The sequence below is a fragment of the Drechmeria coniospora genome, chromosome 01 (assembly GCF_001625195.1).
Source record: "Drechmeria coniospora strain ARSEF 6962 chromosome 01, whole genome shotgun sequence".
Taxonomy (NCBI): Eukaryota; Fungi; Ascomycota; class Sordariomycetes; order Hypocreales; family Ophiocordycipitaceae; genus Drechmeria; species Drechmeria coniospora.
In genome coordinates this window covers 11,606,415-11,620,184 of record NC_054389.1, presented here as the reverse complement: position 1 = coordinate 11,620,184, position 13,770 = coordinate 11,606,415, and the positions used below count along the sequence as shown (strand labels likewise).

The 13,770-nt window shown below is 60.3% G+C and overlaps 4 protein-coding genes across 4 annotated transcripts; 2 read left to right on the top strand and 2 right to left on the bottom strand.

The window, feature by feature from the left end:
- Positions 1-1,822: 1,822 nt before the first annotated feature.
- Positions 1,823-4,661, top strand: DCS_03086 (uncharacterized protein; the record flags this gene model as incomplete). Its single annotated transcript, XM_040800410.1, has 7 exons — positions 1,823-1,919; positions 1,959-2,119; positions 2,175-2,362; positions 2,436-2,812; positions 2,874-3,956; positions 4,015-4,452; positions 4,510-4,661. 7 exons carry the CDS (start codon positions 1,823-1,825, stop codon positions 4,659-4,661), a joined length of 2,496 nt encoding a protein of 831 aa, XP_040661293.1.
- Positions 4,662-5,884: 1,223 nt separating this feature from the next.
- On the top strand, positions 5,885-8,020 carry DCS_03085 (uncharacterized protein; the record flags this gene model as incomplete). The annotated part of the gene is made up of 3 exons (XM_040800409.1): positions 5,885-5,954; positions 6,001-6,620; positions 6,695-8,020. 3 exons carry the CDS (start codon positions 5,885-5,887, stop codon positions 8,018-8,020), a joined length of 2,016 nt encoding a protein of 671 aa, XP_040661292.1.
- Positions 8,021-9,250: 1,230 nt separating this feature from the next.
- DCS_03084 (uncharacterized protein) lies at positions 9,251-11,754 on the bottom strand (the record flags this gene model as incomplete). The annotated part of the gene is made up of 4 exons (XM_040800408.1): positions 9,251-9,386; positions 9,470-9,822; positions 9,873-10,722; positions 10,982-11,754. 4 exons carry the CDS (start codon positions 11,752-11,754, stop codon positions 9,251-9,253), a joined length of 2,112 nt encoding a protein of 703 aa, XP_040661291.1.
- Positions 11,755-12,284: 530 nt separating this feature from the next.
- DCS_03083 (uncharacterized protein) lies at positions 12,285-12,728 on the bottom strand (the record flags this gene model as incomplete). The annotated part of the gene is made up of 1 exon (XM_040800407.1): positions 12,285-12,728. The coding sequence occupies one exon, from the start codon at positions 12,726-12,728 to the stop codon at positions 12,285-12,287; it is 444 nt and encodes a 147-aa protein (XP_040661290.1).
- Positions 12,729-13,770: the final 1,042 nt, after the last annotated feature.

Below are 13,770 nucleotides of genomic sequence, written 5' to 3'. Positions count from 1 at the left end.
AGATGCACGCAATGGCAGGCAATTTCCAGCATCCCCACGTTGGCAAGCGTCCATCGGCGTTCCGAACTCGGTGCTTGGCGACGAGCAAGGGCGGAGCGGCTGCCGAAGGCGCACGCAGGTGTAGACGGGCACGCGCAGGTGCAAAGTGCCGCGCAGCGGTATTAATGCTAGCAATTACTGGAGTGCGCAGGGGTCCTGGGGCTACGAATCGTCGACGGCGTGCAAGACGTATTAATGCTTGTGCCATCTAATAATTACTTGCAAGTATCTGCACATGTACAACCACCTAGCACAGTAGTTGTATTGCTTCGTGCTCCGTACAGATATGTAGAACTTGCATGTAATGCTTACTTGCACAAGCACAAGCACAAGCAAGCACATGTAGTTGCGCGAGTGGGTGCTGCAGGTGATGATATACGCAGCGTACTGTGCTGTAGGCGGATGCACATGCACATGCGCTGCAATTATTGATAGTTGCAAGTCCTGATGAATACAAGTGGGTGTACAAGTACGGAGTAGCGTCCCCTTCTCCCAGGCGCTAGGTGTACCTGTACAGTAGGCTCGGAGGGCAAGTAGGCGCAAGGACAAGTACGGAGTGCAGCAGGCGGGTTTTCTTGTCGCTTTAATACAGCTTTGCTACGGAGTATAAGTAACAACGTACTTGCACCAGCGTGCCTACTGTATTGCTTGCGTACGGAGTACTAACCTGGCAATAGTACTTGCGCGGAAAACGTTGGAGAAATGCCCAAGTACCTACCGAGATAAGAGCATGTAATTACTCGTGCGTGTACTGGTAGGTGTGCGCGTGTACGTGTACGTACTGTGCTTGTAATAATCACTACAAGTGCGGAGCTGAGCGCAACAAAGCACAGCAAGTGCATGCGCAAGCGAGTACCCCAACCATGCTTGTCCACGTGCTAGTACCGCCTACAGTAAGTACTAGGCCCCGTGAGTCCGGAGTGCTCTGTGCTCGTCGACCTGCTTATGTCGTGAGGATGCCATGCTTCAGCCGCGGGACACGGGCGGACCGCCTGAGCCCGAACGGTGCCGAATTGGTTCCATGGCCGCCCCTACCTGGCGGGCGCTGCAAGTAGGTACGGGGATGCATGTCCTGGGTGCTGCTCGGGTGGCAGTCCTTTTTGCTGCGCAAGTACAGTTGCTTGTAGGAGCTGTGCTGTGCCCTAGCGGGTGCTGTGGAAAAGTACGAGGGCACTGCTGGCCACAATCGGCAGTGCGAGTGCATGTGCTGACTGCATGCATGTGCCGGCGAGAATGCACTTGTGAGAAAGCACTGCCCGTTGGGTGAGAGCCACGCTTGAACGGAGCACCATTCATCCACGCGCCGCCACCGTAATATTACTGGAACCTGTACTTGCTGTATACTAACCTAGGAATGCACGCTCTAATGCCTGTGGCGCATCGCAGCAGTGCCGTCTCCGTACTGGTTGCACCACGGCAATGTCATGCGGCGACTGCGTGTACGTAATTTTCAGCGTTCTCAGAGTACAAACACAACCAAGTTGCACATAAATGTGGTTGTAGACGTACGGAGTACTTGTGTGCTTAAAAGTACTCGGTAATAATACGCCGCACGCAATCCGTAATTACGTACTAGGTAATACATACTGTAGTTGCAAATACGTGCACTGCAAGTAAGCGGCTGTACTGTACTGTGCTACTGTGTTATTACTTACTGTACGGTAAGTGTGATTACAAGTGCTCCGTTCCCCCTACACACTTGCGGCACAACTACATGTACAGTGCAACTTCAGCGCGTGCAGTGCAAGTACAGTACTCCGTACGGTATTGCAGATTGCACACCATGTGCACTCAGGTCCTCGGGGCATCCGGTGAATTCCATGTCATGACAAAGCACTCTTGTGCAAGTACTGCACTTATTAATACTCCGTACAGCTCAAGTGAGTGGTAATGGTTGTGCTTAACTGACACCACTATAGGCCCCCGAACGCTGATTTTCCAGGCCACCATGCCTATTGTGGCCAAGTCTTGGGACGGTCATGACAATGACAACCCATCGGCGCCACGACAAGCACCCACTTGCGCGTGCCAAACTCCGTCCTTGCCCGCCAGCGTCGTGCTGTGCCCTTGCGTCGAGAGGGTTTGCATAACGCAAGCACAAGCTGAGGCGCCGGCAGGCGTTCCCTTGTCCGTAGACGAAGCCTAGTGCTTCGCGTGAAATGGCCGTCCACTTTTCCACCATTTGTGCTGTCACGCCGGGCCGACCACGGAACTTGTACCACGCAAGCACCTGTACTTGCGTGGCCGCGAAAAGTTGGCGGCCCTCCATGTACTCGGGCGCAGGAGGTACCGACCTCCCGGCCACTCTCTGTAACCAAGTACAGTAAGTACAGTAGGTGCAAGTACTTGCAGTATTATTACTTATTATTACTAGGTACTGACTTAAGTAAGTGCAGCACAGCGCTCGCACGGCAAGTACTGTACGTACCGTCCGCCGTCGCCCGTTCCGCCCCGTCGCCCCGGACCCGGACGGCGTGCGGCCAGGTGCTTGCTTATATTTACTCCAGCATCGACCGGTCGCTCGTGCGCCTCGACCTCACCGCCGCCTCATCCTATCCTTTTCTTCCCGCCGGCTCCCCGCGCCGCCGCCTGCTCGCCATGCGCCACTGGAAGTTCCTCCTGCCGTGCCTCGTCGCCGTGACGCTAGCGGCCGACGAGAATGAAGCGTCGTCGACGCCGGCACCGGCGATGCAGGGTGCCGATCTGCCCAGCACCAGCCATAATTATGATCTCGATCTGCGCGGCACCCAGTACGGGAGGGTGAGCCTGCAGGGTAATCCTTCCCGCCGCCGACCTCGACCGAGGGCCCAAGGCTAACACGCGTCGCCCACCAGCCGCCGGAATCACCGAGTGGAACGAGATCACCTCGGGCTTCTCGTTCGGCAGACGGCTCAGCCGCGCCAACCTGCCGATGGGTCCAAACGGGAGGATGGCCTTCACGAACACGCTCATCGTGGGTCTGTATCAGCATGGCATCAGACAAGTCATAATCGACGATCCCGCCGCGGTCGATGATGAAATCGTTGCGGCCTTCAAGCTGAACGGCATCAAGGTCGTGCTGGTGAACCCGGAGGGCCTGGACTGGAGGGGACTGCACGGCACCTTGTTCATGGCCTTTCGTGAGCATTCCTACGGCACCCTCATCTTGGAGTCGGGGAGGTTCCCCGGCTGGGTCGCCACCGTGGTGCAGACGCAGTCCATGCGTGCGAGCGACATGCTACCGCCCTTGACGTTCCAATATTTCTGGCGCAACGGCGTCAACACCGTGGCCATGGCCGACAACCTCCTCGAGTTTGCACGCTTCATGGTCTCGGACGAGTACACCGTTCCCGGAGACCCCCCCTCTCGGTCCTTGAGCCAAGCGGAGGAGGAGTGGGAGGATGAAGACTGGTGCGAGGTTGTACGGCCGTCGAGGCCCGGGGCGCCGACGACCGAGGCGCCGACCGCTCCGCCCTCGCCCGGCCGCGGCTGCCTGCCCCTGGGCTGTTTGGCCGTCGTCTCGTGGATCAGACATAGGGGAAACCCGCCCCACGACAAACGATCCGAACCAGCCACCCTCCCCCCCACGGCCGAGCAGAACAGGACGTGCGAAAGGGAGATGAATTGGGCGACGCGGCCGAGGCGGACGTGCGACAGGCTGGAGCAGGTCAAGGTCGGCATCAAGCTCGCTCCCGGCTTCCTCGAGGGCACCTGGGATTGCCTCGGCCTCTCCTTGCCCGGCCTCGCCGGTCCCTATCCTCAGGCGATTGCTTGGAAACCGGACAGCGGCACCGACAATTGGGCGACGCTCGACTTGGACCGTTGGCTCGGCCCCCGCACCGCCAGCATCAGCATCGATAAAATAACTCGCGTCAATCTCACCGTCGAAAATTGCGGCAACTACATCGGCATCCACAACGACGCGTTCAAGGTCGAAGGTACGACGAGCCCGCCATGCCGAGCGTGCGGAAGCTGACGGCTGACGACGGTTCGCAGAGGCCTACATACAGGCCAAGTGCGTCGACAGCGGCCGCAATGCGAGCTTGGTCTACAGCAGCATCGCCGGCGAGTATCATCACTCGAGGCACGGCCCCATACTGGAAATGGGCCCGGCCGAGACCTTTACCTATCTCCAGGTGCGTCCCGAGTGGTGGGTCATCACGCCCAGGTGCCAGACCGTTCGCATGGTGGAGGTCGAGTTCCAGCTCGGAAGCAATATGCTGCACACCGACGGTGGCACCTGGGACGTCATCGCCCTATCCTTGGGCACCCTCAAGACCGTTCCCCTCGTCGCCCGGCCGAAGGCGGGATCCGTCATCACCGACAACCTCGATCTCGTCACGCTCTTCGGCTCGCTCGAGGTCGACATTCGCGACATCACGAGCATCAATCTCATGTCCATCCCCGGAGACGGCGATCAGTGGCGCTTCCACGGTACGTAACCTGCCCCGTTGCCCATCGCACGAGCGGCCGCTCACGCCGTCACTCTAGGCATCACGCTCAATGCCCGCTGCGCCGACGGGTCGGGAAAGATCCAGCTGACAAAGTACTCCCACGTGGACGAGTGGGTGAAGTATAACGCGACGGAGCAGTTTGTCTGGTCCGGCAACGTCACCGTCGGGGACTGGGAAGATATGGCGTAGAGGACGGGACCGAGGGGGGGACGGTGTGGCGCCGCAAGTGTACCGGATGACCCGCGGCACGTCCATCGTGTCTCGTGCGACGAGCCGCAGCGCCGGACCGGCCGCGACCCCACCAACCGATCCCGAGCGGGGCCGGCCCGTCCTGGCGGCGTATCACCGGCCCCGCGCGCACACCAAGTATTACTTACGGTGCAGTACACATACCAGCGCCGGCGTACGGGGGTTGCCATCGATTCGAGCACAACATGTAGTGCTTGTAGCAGTCCATGTGCCCGTCCGCACAGAGTCCTATAATTCGCGTACATGACCAATCCGTGTACATGAACGGAAGCAGCAGTGCATGTGCATGTGCCCAGCGTGTGCGAGCATGTACGAGTACCTTTTTTCGTACATCGATTCGCCGTGCAAGTGCTGCAGCGGCTGCTTGTGCTGTGGTGGTGCCGTAAGTACTTGTGCAGTATGCAAGTACCGAGTGCGTGCGTGCGCTGTGGTGGTGCTGTATGCAAGTACGGAGCGCCTGTGCTGTGGCGGTGCTGCATGCAAGTACGGAGCACATGTGCTGTCGTGGTGCTGCAAGTAAGCGAGTACGGGTACCCGGTTTCCGAGCGCGTGTGCTGTCGTGGTGCTGCAATCATGCAATTACAGTGTGCTTGTGCTGTCGTGGTGCTGCAAGTATGCAACTACAGTGTGCGTGTGCTGTCGTGCCGCATTCAAGGACGGAGTGCATGCGCTGCAGTGCCAGGTAAGTACAGCACATTGCCTACTAGACCTAGTAGTAATTACTGGCAAGTACGGAGTACAGCGTTGCTGTGTTGCGGCGGTGCTGCTGCATGCAAGTACAGGGTGCATGTGCTGTCGTGGTACCGCATTCAAGTACCGAGCGCATGCGCTGCAGCGCCTGGCAAGTACAGGGTGCGTGTGCTGTGGTGGTGCTGCTGATTGCAAGCATTACAGGTTGCACGTGCTGTGGTTCCATGTATCGAGTGCATGCGCTGCAGTGCCTGGCAAGTACAGGGGGCGAGTGCTGTGGTGGTGCTGCTGAGTGCAAGCGTTACAGTTGAGTGCAGGTTGCAAGTGCTGTGGTGGCGCCTCTTCCAAGTGCCTACCGAATGCAAGCGCTGCAGTGCCTGGCAAGTACAGGGTGCGTGTGCTGTGGTGGTGGTGCTGATTGCAAGTATTACAGGGCACGTGCTGTGGTGGCACCTCTTCCACGTACCGAGTGCATGCGCTGCAATGCCTGGCAAGTGCAGGGTGCGTCTGCTGTGGCGGTGCTGCTGGGTGCAAGCATTACAGGTGCGTCTGCTGTGGCGATGCTGTATTATGCAAATACCGAGTACAGAGTACTGTACCGGGTTGCATGTGTGCAACTGCGGGGTACGCTCCTGTGCCGCGTCACCCTCCTTCGACGACGGCTTCATCCTGCCCACGCCGGAACCATGCACAAGGCCGCGCGCCTCTTCCTCGCCGCCTGCCTCTCGCTGCTGCTCCTGCGCCGCCGCGGCTGGCTCTCCTCGACTCTCCTCGACTTTCCTCGACTTCTTGGCCACCCTCGCGCCCGCCCGCCTCCTCCTGGCCGTCCTCTGTCTCCTCTCCGCCGCGGCCCTGTACTCGACCTTTCTCTACCCCCATGTCCTCTCGCCCCTGCGCCGTCTGCCCGAGCCGGCTGGCGGCCACTGGCTGCTGGGACACGGCCTCGACATTGACCGGTACGGGCTCGGCGTCCTCGCCCGCAGATGGTGCGCACCTCTCCCGTCCCCTTCCGCCTCGCTTCGCCTCCCTCTCGATGCCGTCCCTCTCGATGCCGTCCCTCTCGATGCCGTCCCTCTCGATGCCGTCCCTCTCGATGCCGTCCCTCTCGATGCCGTCCCTCTCGACCCTGTCCCTCTCGACCCTGTCCCTCTCGACCCCGTCCCTCTCGATCCCCTCCTTCTCTATCCCCTCCCTCTCGATCCCCTCCGGGTGACCCCCGTCTCCGCCGTCGCCGCCCGCCGCTCACGATATCGGCCCTCGCCTGCAGGATTGCCGAGTTCGAGAATGACGGGCTCATCCGCGTGCGCTGGTTCTTCAACCGCGAGTTCGTCGTCCTCACCTCCCCCGCGGCCCTCTCCGAGGTTCTCGTCACCAAGAGCTACCTCTTTGAGAAGCCGCGCTTTCTGCGCGAGTACCTCGCCTTTGCCCTCGGCTGGAGCGTCCTGACCGTCGAGGGCGACGAGCACAGGCGCCAGCGCCGCAACCTCATGCCCGCCTTCGCCTTCCGCCACGTCAAGGACCTCTATCCCCTCTTCTGGGCCAAGTCGCGCGAGGTCACGCGCGCCATGACCGACGCCTGTCGCGCCGCCGGCCGCGCCGACCTGCACGTCGACCTCTGGGCCTCGCGCGTCACCCTCGACATCATCGGCCTCGCCGGCACCGGCCTCGACTTTGGCGCCGTCCGCGACGGCGACGGCCCGCTGACGCGCAGCTACCAAGGCTTCCGCCCCTCGCCCGAGGACAACATGCTCATCGCCCTGCGCGTCTTCCTCCCCGCGAGCCTCGTCGCCGGCCTGCCCCTGCGCAAGAACCGCATCGTCGCCGCCTCGACCCGCAGCCTCCGCCGTGCCTGCGAGAACATGATTCGCCGCAAGCGCCGGAGCCTGGCCGACGACGAGCCCGCCGCCCGAGACATCCTCTCCGTCGCCCTCGCGAGCGACACCTTCTCCGACGAGAGCCTCGTCGACCAGCTGCTGACCATGCTCTCCGCCGGCCACGAGACCACCTCCTCGGCCCTGACCTGGGCCGTCTACATGCTCTGTCGCTTCCCGACCGTGCAGAGCCGGCTGCGGGACGAGGTGCGCCAGAGCCTGCCGTCGGTCGACGACGACGCGCCTGTGACGAGCGACGTCATCGACGGCCTGCCTTACCTCAACGCCGTCTGCTGCGAGGTCCTTCGCATGTGCCCGCCCGTCGCCCAGACGCTGCGCGTCGCCACCTGCGACACCACCCTCCAGGGACGCTTCGTGCCGCGCGGCACCATCGTCATCATGGTCCCCTGGGCCAACAATCTCGACCCCAAGCTCTGGGGCCCGGACGCGCACGAGTTCAAGCCCGAACGGTGGCTGGTCGGCCCGAGGGCCTCGAGCGGCGGCGCCTCGAGCAACTACGCCTTCATGACCTTTCTCCACGGGCCGCGGAGCTGCATCGGCTCGAGCTTCGCCAAGGCCGAGATGGCCTGTCTGCTGGCCGCCTGGGTCGGTCGCTTCTCCTTTGAGCTCAAGGACAAGTCGCTCATGGACGAGCGCAACGTCCGCGTCGAACCGAGCGTCACCGCGAAGCCCGCCGGCGGCCTGGAAGTCACCGTGACCGTCGTCAAAGGCTACTGATTGCTCGCTCCCTCCTCGTCGATCGCTGCGGTCCAGTGTCGGGTCTCCTCTCCGCCGGCCCATCATCGATCAAGGGCAAGTCTCCCGTGGGCGGACGCAACGTCCGCGTTTGAACCGAGCGTCACCGCGAGCCCGCCGGCGGCTTCAATGTCACCGTCACCGTCGTGCAAGGCACCGATGGCTTCCTCGCCCGTGTCGTCCTGCGCCGATGGCCATGTCAAGCGTCTGGCCTCTTCTCCTGCCGGCCATGCATCCTTCATGTTTCGATAGTCCATGTGTCGTCTCCATGGCGCAGAGACGGTTCAGAGAAGAATAAAACCCCCACGGAACCTCGCAGATGTCTCCTGCTGCCTGCATGCATCCTGCATCGTGCGCTGAAACGGGTGGCCGAGACCGAGAACGCGGGCGCCAACGGCGACCCAGCCCGAACTGGTGAGTGATGGCCGTCAATCCCGTCGACATGCATATACGTGCTTGATGTTCGTGTGCTATGGTGACCATGATTTTATTTGTTTCTCAATTTCGACTCTTGTTGCACCCTCCGGAACCGCAGCGCTCTGGTTCATCCGCCTCCGCCAAGTCCACCGCAGAGCGGGCCGATCCGGTCCGGTCCGATCCGGTCCGACCCATCCCAGGTATTATCATGCGTTCCAGCACAACACAAAACGTTTACAGTATTGTCTTCGCCACCGCGTTACCGCACAAACTCCCGTAAAATCACCACTGCCAGCGGTATGAGCGATTCGCACAGCACACTGGTTGGTCTATTGGACTGTCCCTTTCTCGGATGGATGTCTCGTCCGGAGGGAGGGAGTCATGGATGATGCCCCCGAGCACTGGCCTCGTTTCTTTTCACCATCACCCTCTTGTCATGGACAAAATGCCGTTTCTCGCCGCTTCAAGCATCGAGTCGGGGCCGGGAGTCTCTCCGTCATCCCCAGCCAACCCTCCATCCCCCGTCTGTTAGGCCCGAGCCTGCTGATTGTCCTCCGTCTGGGGCGTAACTTGGGCTGGCTCGTCTCTCATTGCCACCGCAGATCGCCCTCTCGTGCGTCACTTTGCCGTGCGCCCTCAGCAACTGGCTGAACTTACGTAGTTCCTCGTCGCTCATGACGTTGTTGTTACCGATGACCGGCTTCCGGCGCCCTGGGGGGCTCGCTTTCCTCTTGCCCAGCAATCTCGTTGTCGACGTATAGGTGTCCCGAAACCATCCGACGCATTCGCAATGGGCTACGGGATGAGGTCGTAACCTTCTTCCTCGGCTCCGGAGACACCATTCTCCTCCTGCTCTTCTGGCCTGGGCGCCTGCGTATCGGCCCTGCTCCGTGGGCCTTTGGCAGCCATGAGAGAGTAGAGGACGCGTCGCCTAGTCGGCAGGCGGTAGCAGGAGGAGCCTCTTGCTTTGGCCTCGCACCAACCGTACTCCGTCCATGGGCAGCCTTGATTCACTTCGAAAAGAAAAACGTGTTGCCGCCAGTGTCCTTGCGAATCTCGCTGGAATAGTCCTTCTCGGGATCAAACTCTTGCCACGTGCTGGCCGGGTAGATGTGCTTGTTCCTCTCGTACCACCTGCGGTCGACCACCTTGGTCACCGACGGGTCGTCGCCGGCACCCTCGAGGCTGCTGACGGCTGGAAGCAACGCCGCTGCGGCTGCTTTCGACGCAGGCGTGATGAGCCGGTCCGTTTCCATACCAGTGGCGCATGGGGCGGCGTTCGCCGGCGGCTCGTCGCTGTAGTCGAACAGGCGACGACCGCCAGGCCCGACGCTCTTGTTCATGATGAAGAAATAAAAGTCATAGTGCTGGCGAGGTGAGCGGGCGCGCATTCATGTCGGGAGAAGGTTGAACGTACATGAGGGATGACGACGGTGTCTCGTACGAGCATGAGGTCGTCGACGCCGACCCTCGCCCAGGAACGCTTCGCGTTGGCTTGGTCCCCGACGCCCAGTTCGGCGCCGACCTTGCGGCTCTTGTCGAGGAAGACCCAGACAAAGTCGCCCTTTTTCATCCGGACCACTCCTCCGGGCGTGTTGGCGCCGTCGTAAAAGACAAAGGGAATCGCCACCTCGGCCGCCTTGACGGTTTCTTGCACCTGCGCAAACTCGCGTCGCAGGGCCTCCCGCTCGGCCGCCTCTCTGCGCAGGGCCGACTTCATGACTGCCTTGGGAACCATGCCCGCGGCCGCGTTGGGCCTGATTCTCGCCCTCGGCGCGTCGCCATCGGCTGCTGCCGATTCCTTTGCTGCCGCCGGGCTTGAGATGGTGCCCGCGTCAGCTTTGTCGCCGTCGCCGTCGCCGTCGCCGTCGCCGCCGTCGTCGTCGTCAAACGAGAGCAGCTTCTTCGCCCGCTTCTTCTTCGTCTTCTTCTTGTCGCCGAGTGGCAGGGCAAAGGGCGAGTCGCTGCCGTTGTCGGGCGTCGCCGTGTTGGACCGATCCGGCGTCGACGTTCCGGAGAATGCTGCCTCGTGTGCCTCACGTTCCTGCTGCTCGAGAACCTCGGCGCGCCGCTTGCGAAAATCGGAGAGGGCGACAAGGCCGACCGTGTTTGTCGACAGCCGCTCGTGCGTCGACTTGTTCTGCGGCGCGAAACGCGAGGCCGCCTTGTCGGACATGTCGTGCTGATTACCGGCAGTCTTTGTCGCGGTGGTGGTGGAATGGCAGAGTGAGCTTGCGTTTGTTCCGAGTTCGATGCGCCGTCGAGAGCTTGGCGTGTACAGTAACGAGCCGCCTCTAATGCACTGTGCTCTTCGGTAAATAGCGCACAGGACGCACAGTGTGACGAATTATCCCCAACCCAAACTGAACCAGCCTCCGTCTAGTCCCCGTACAAAGAGTGAAAATCAAGAACAGACTCGTTTTCGGGCAACATGATCAATCTCTATCCACCTTGCGCCTTTATGGGAGCCGTTTTTCTTGCCTCGTGGCCTGCCCGACAAGCGAGTTGGTCGTGTCGTCGGCATACCGCTTGTACGCCAGTTTGTAGCTCTCGTCGTCGCTACAGGTTTCCGACACGCTCCGTCGCTCGTCCAATGCCTCCATCCAGGTGGCCCATCTTTCCCAGAGCCCCCCCTTCTCTTTTGGCATGCCAAGTCCTCCGGGCTTGTAGTGATCAATCAGCCACAGTCGCTTTGCCCATGGGGCGAGACTGACGTCGACGAGACTGATGCCGTCACCAAGGAACCAGGGTCCAGCTGGGTCCATCTCCTCAGTGAGGAGCTGTATATGGCCCAAGAGCTCGGTCCGGGCTTCGTCCATGGTGTACGGCTTTTCCGGCGTGTGCTGCAGGACCCTGTAGAAGCTCGGGATTATCCTCGTATTGATATGATGCATCCAGAAGCGGGCCCTTGCTCGCTCATAAGCATCGGCCGGCAGAAGAGCAGGCCCATGCTTGGACTCGTCCGAATAGGCCTCTTCCAGATACTCGCAGATGATGGCGCTCTCTGCAAGCGGCTTCCGCTGCTCGTTGCCTGCGCCGCCGCTGGGCAGGGCGAGGGTTGGCACGAGCCCGCGGGGGTTCAAGGCAAGAAAGGCGGGCTCCTTGCGGTACGGGTTAATCTCGACGTATTGATGGCCAATCTTCTTTTCGCAAAGCGTGATCCAGACTCGCTGGACAAAGGGACAGAACCATGCGCCGTAAAGCTTCAGAGCATGCTCGTCATCGTGGCGCCTCGCGAGCTGGGCGGCCGGCCCCGTCGCCTCGGAGGGGAGCGAGGTGTCGACGTTGCCAATGACCATGGTTGAAAGCAAGATGCAAGATGCAAGATGCAAGATGCAAAATGTGCGGTGATGAAATGGATCGATCCGCGTGCGATTGCGTCTTCCTCAAGGCGGCGGATGTTGGCTGGAGGTGAATGCCTAAGGCTGCGGGAATGATATCGATTACTACTCCGTATTACTAGTACAACTACAATACTGTACAAGTACCAACCAGTAACAGAGGAAAACAGCAGGTGCGACCGAGTGTCCCGAATGGCAACTACCCCGCAGACGCAGCGTGACGAGGGATGGAAACAGAAGGAGCAACAACATCTCGTTCGTTCCTTCCCTCGTCCCAATCCAGGTCTCGCGATAGGGAAAGAGCACCCCTCATCTCATTCACCTCGTCTCGATCCGGCAACAGCTGGAATGGCTGCAACAGCTTCCACACGCAGAGCTTCCACCCATAGAGCTCCCGTCCACGCAGCGTCCATCGACGAAGCTTTCACTTTGTTCCTCATCCATCAACCCTTCACGGCTTCGTCCCTTTCATGCTTCGTTACCGAGGCTTAATCCTTCTTGTCGAGCTTGTCGAGCCTCGCCTTCTCATACGAGTATCCCATCCAGGTGGCGACCAGGTTGGCGAGGAACAGGACGCCGTTCGGCCCAATCGGCCAGCCGTTGTCCCATTCGGGATCCATCCACGCGCTGTCGGGGTAGAAGATGGCCGAGAGGCCCGAGACGGCCGTCAGAGAGCCGACGACGGCGGCCATGAAGAGCGAGTCCTTGCCCGCCGCGGCGGTTGGGTTGCGTCGGTGCAGCAGATACGTCGACGTCAGCGCCGACAGGACTCCAAACGACAAGGTTTGTCCGCTGTGGAACTTGGCGTGGCGAGTCCAGTGTGGGTTGAAGGTGTGCGTGTCGTTCCACGACGCCAGCACGACAAAGGTGGCGAAGAAGATGTTGTTGCCCGCCATGAGGCCGCGAGGCCGCGAATCGAAGAGGCCCGGCATCTCGAACGCGATGTTGCCGACACGATGCTGGCAATGGAGATGATTCCTCGACCAAAACGGAAAGTAGGCCCGTGTGTGTATCTGTATCGGTATCGGTATCTGTTCGAGTCGGCGTGAGCGGGAATAGGCAAGCTAATCTCTCCCTCAACAGCCCGCGACCGAGGCCAACCATCGAATTATATACATTGGATTCGACGGGTGCCGACGACCAATTCCCCTCCATCGTTCGTCGACGCAGTTGAGACACCCTCCGAGGCAACGACCGAAAAGCAATGACAGAATGGCTTGCGGGGTGTGAGCCACCGGAAATCGATTCGTCTGGACCTGCAGCCTACCGCCCTCTGGCCACCGAGTATTGCTGGCCGGTAAATGCTTCCTCCCAATGGCTTCAGCTCTTCGTGGCCTGGCGCAAGCCGCCTGTCTTACCCAAGCCCACAATTGAAACTAGCCCGCCCGTCACCTGGGCCGACAGGTTGGGCTCAAACGTCTGTGCTGGGAAGTTCCGCACCACGCTCCTTGCAGCATTCCAGCTGATCGGTTGTCGGTCGGTGCCTTGATACCTATACTAAACGTATGAATCCTGCTAGGCTGCTCGACACTTGGTGCACAATGGACGCCACGTCAGGCCCGCTGGCCATGACGGCACTGACGGCCAATTCTCACATACCATGCCATGCTTCCTTTCTTTCGACAGCCCCGATTACGCTCGCTTCCGGCGAGTATGTCAACTTGTTACATACAAAATGTGAAAGATGCACGGAATAAAGTTGCCCCACTGCCACGACCACAGTAAATGAGTACCAGAAACGGTCGGCCTTGACAATGGTGCTAGTATAAGTCAGCGGTCCGGCTTCATGTAGATGTTATTCTACCACGATCAGTCGAGGCCAAGAACACTATCGTGCGGCAACGTGGAATATAATTTTATGCGGTTTCACAGCCTAACAAGGATATGGGGAAAAGACATTGCGCTCTATTCAATGGCGAGCTTCTCTTCTCCCCTTCGGAACAGCCTTGCAGGGCAGGCTGTTGCTGGCAAACG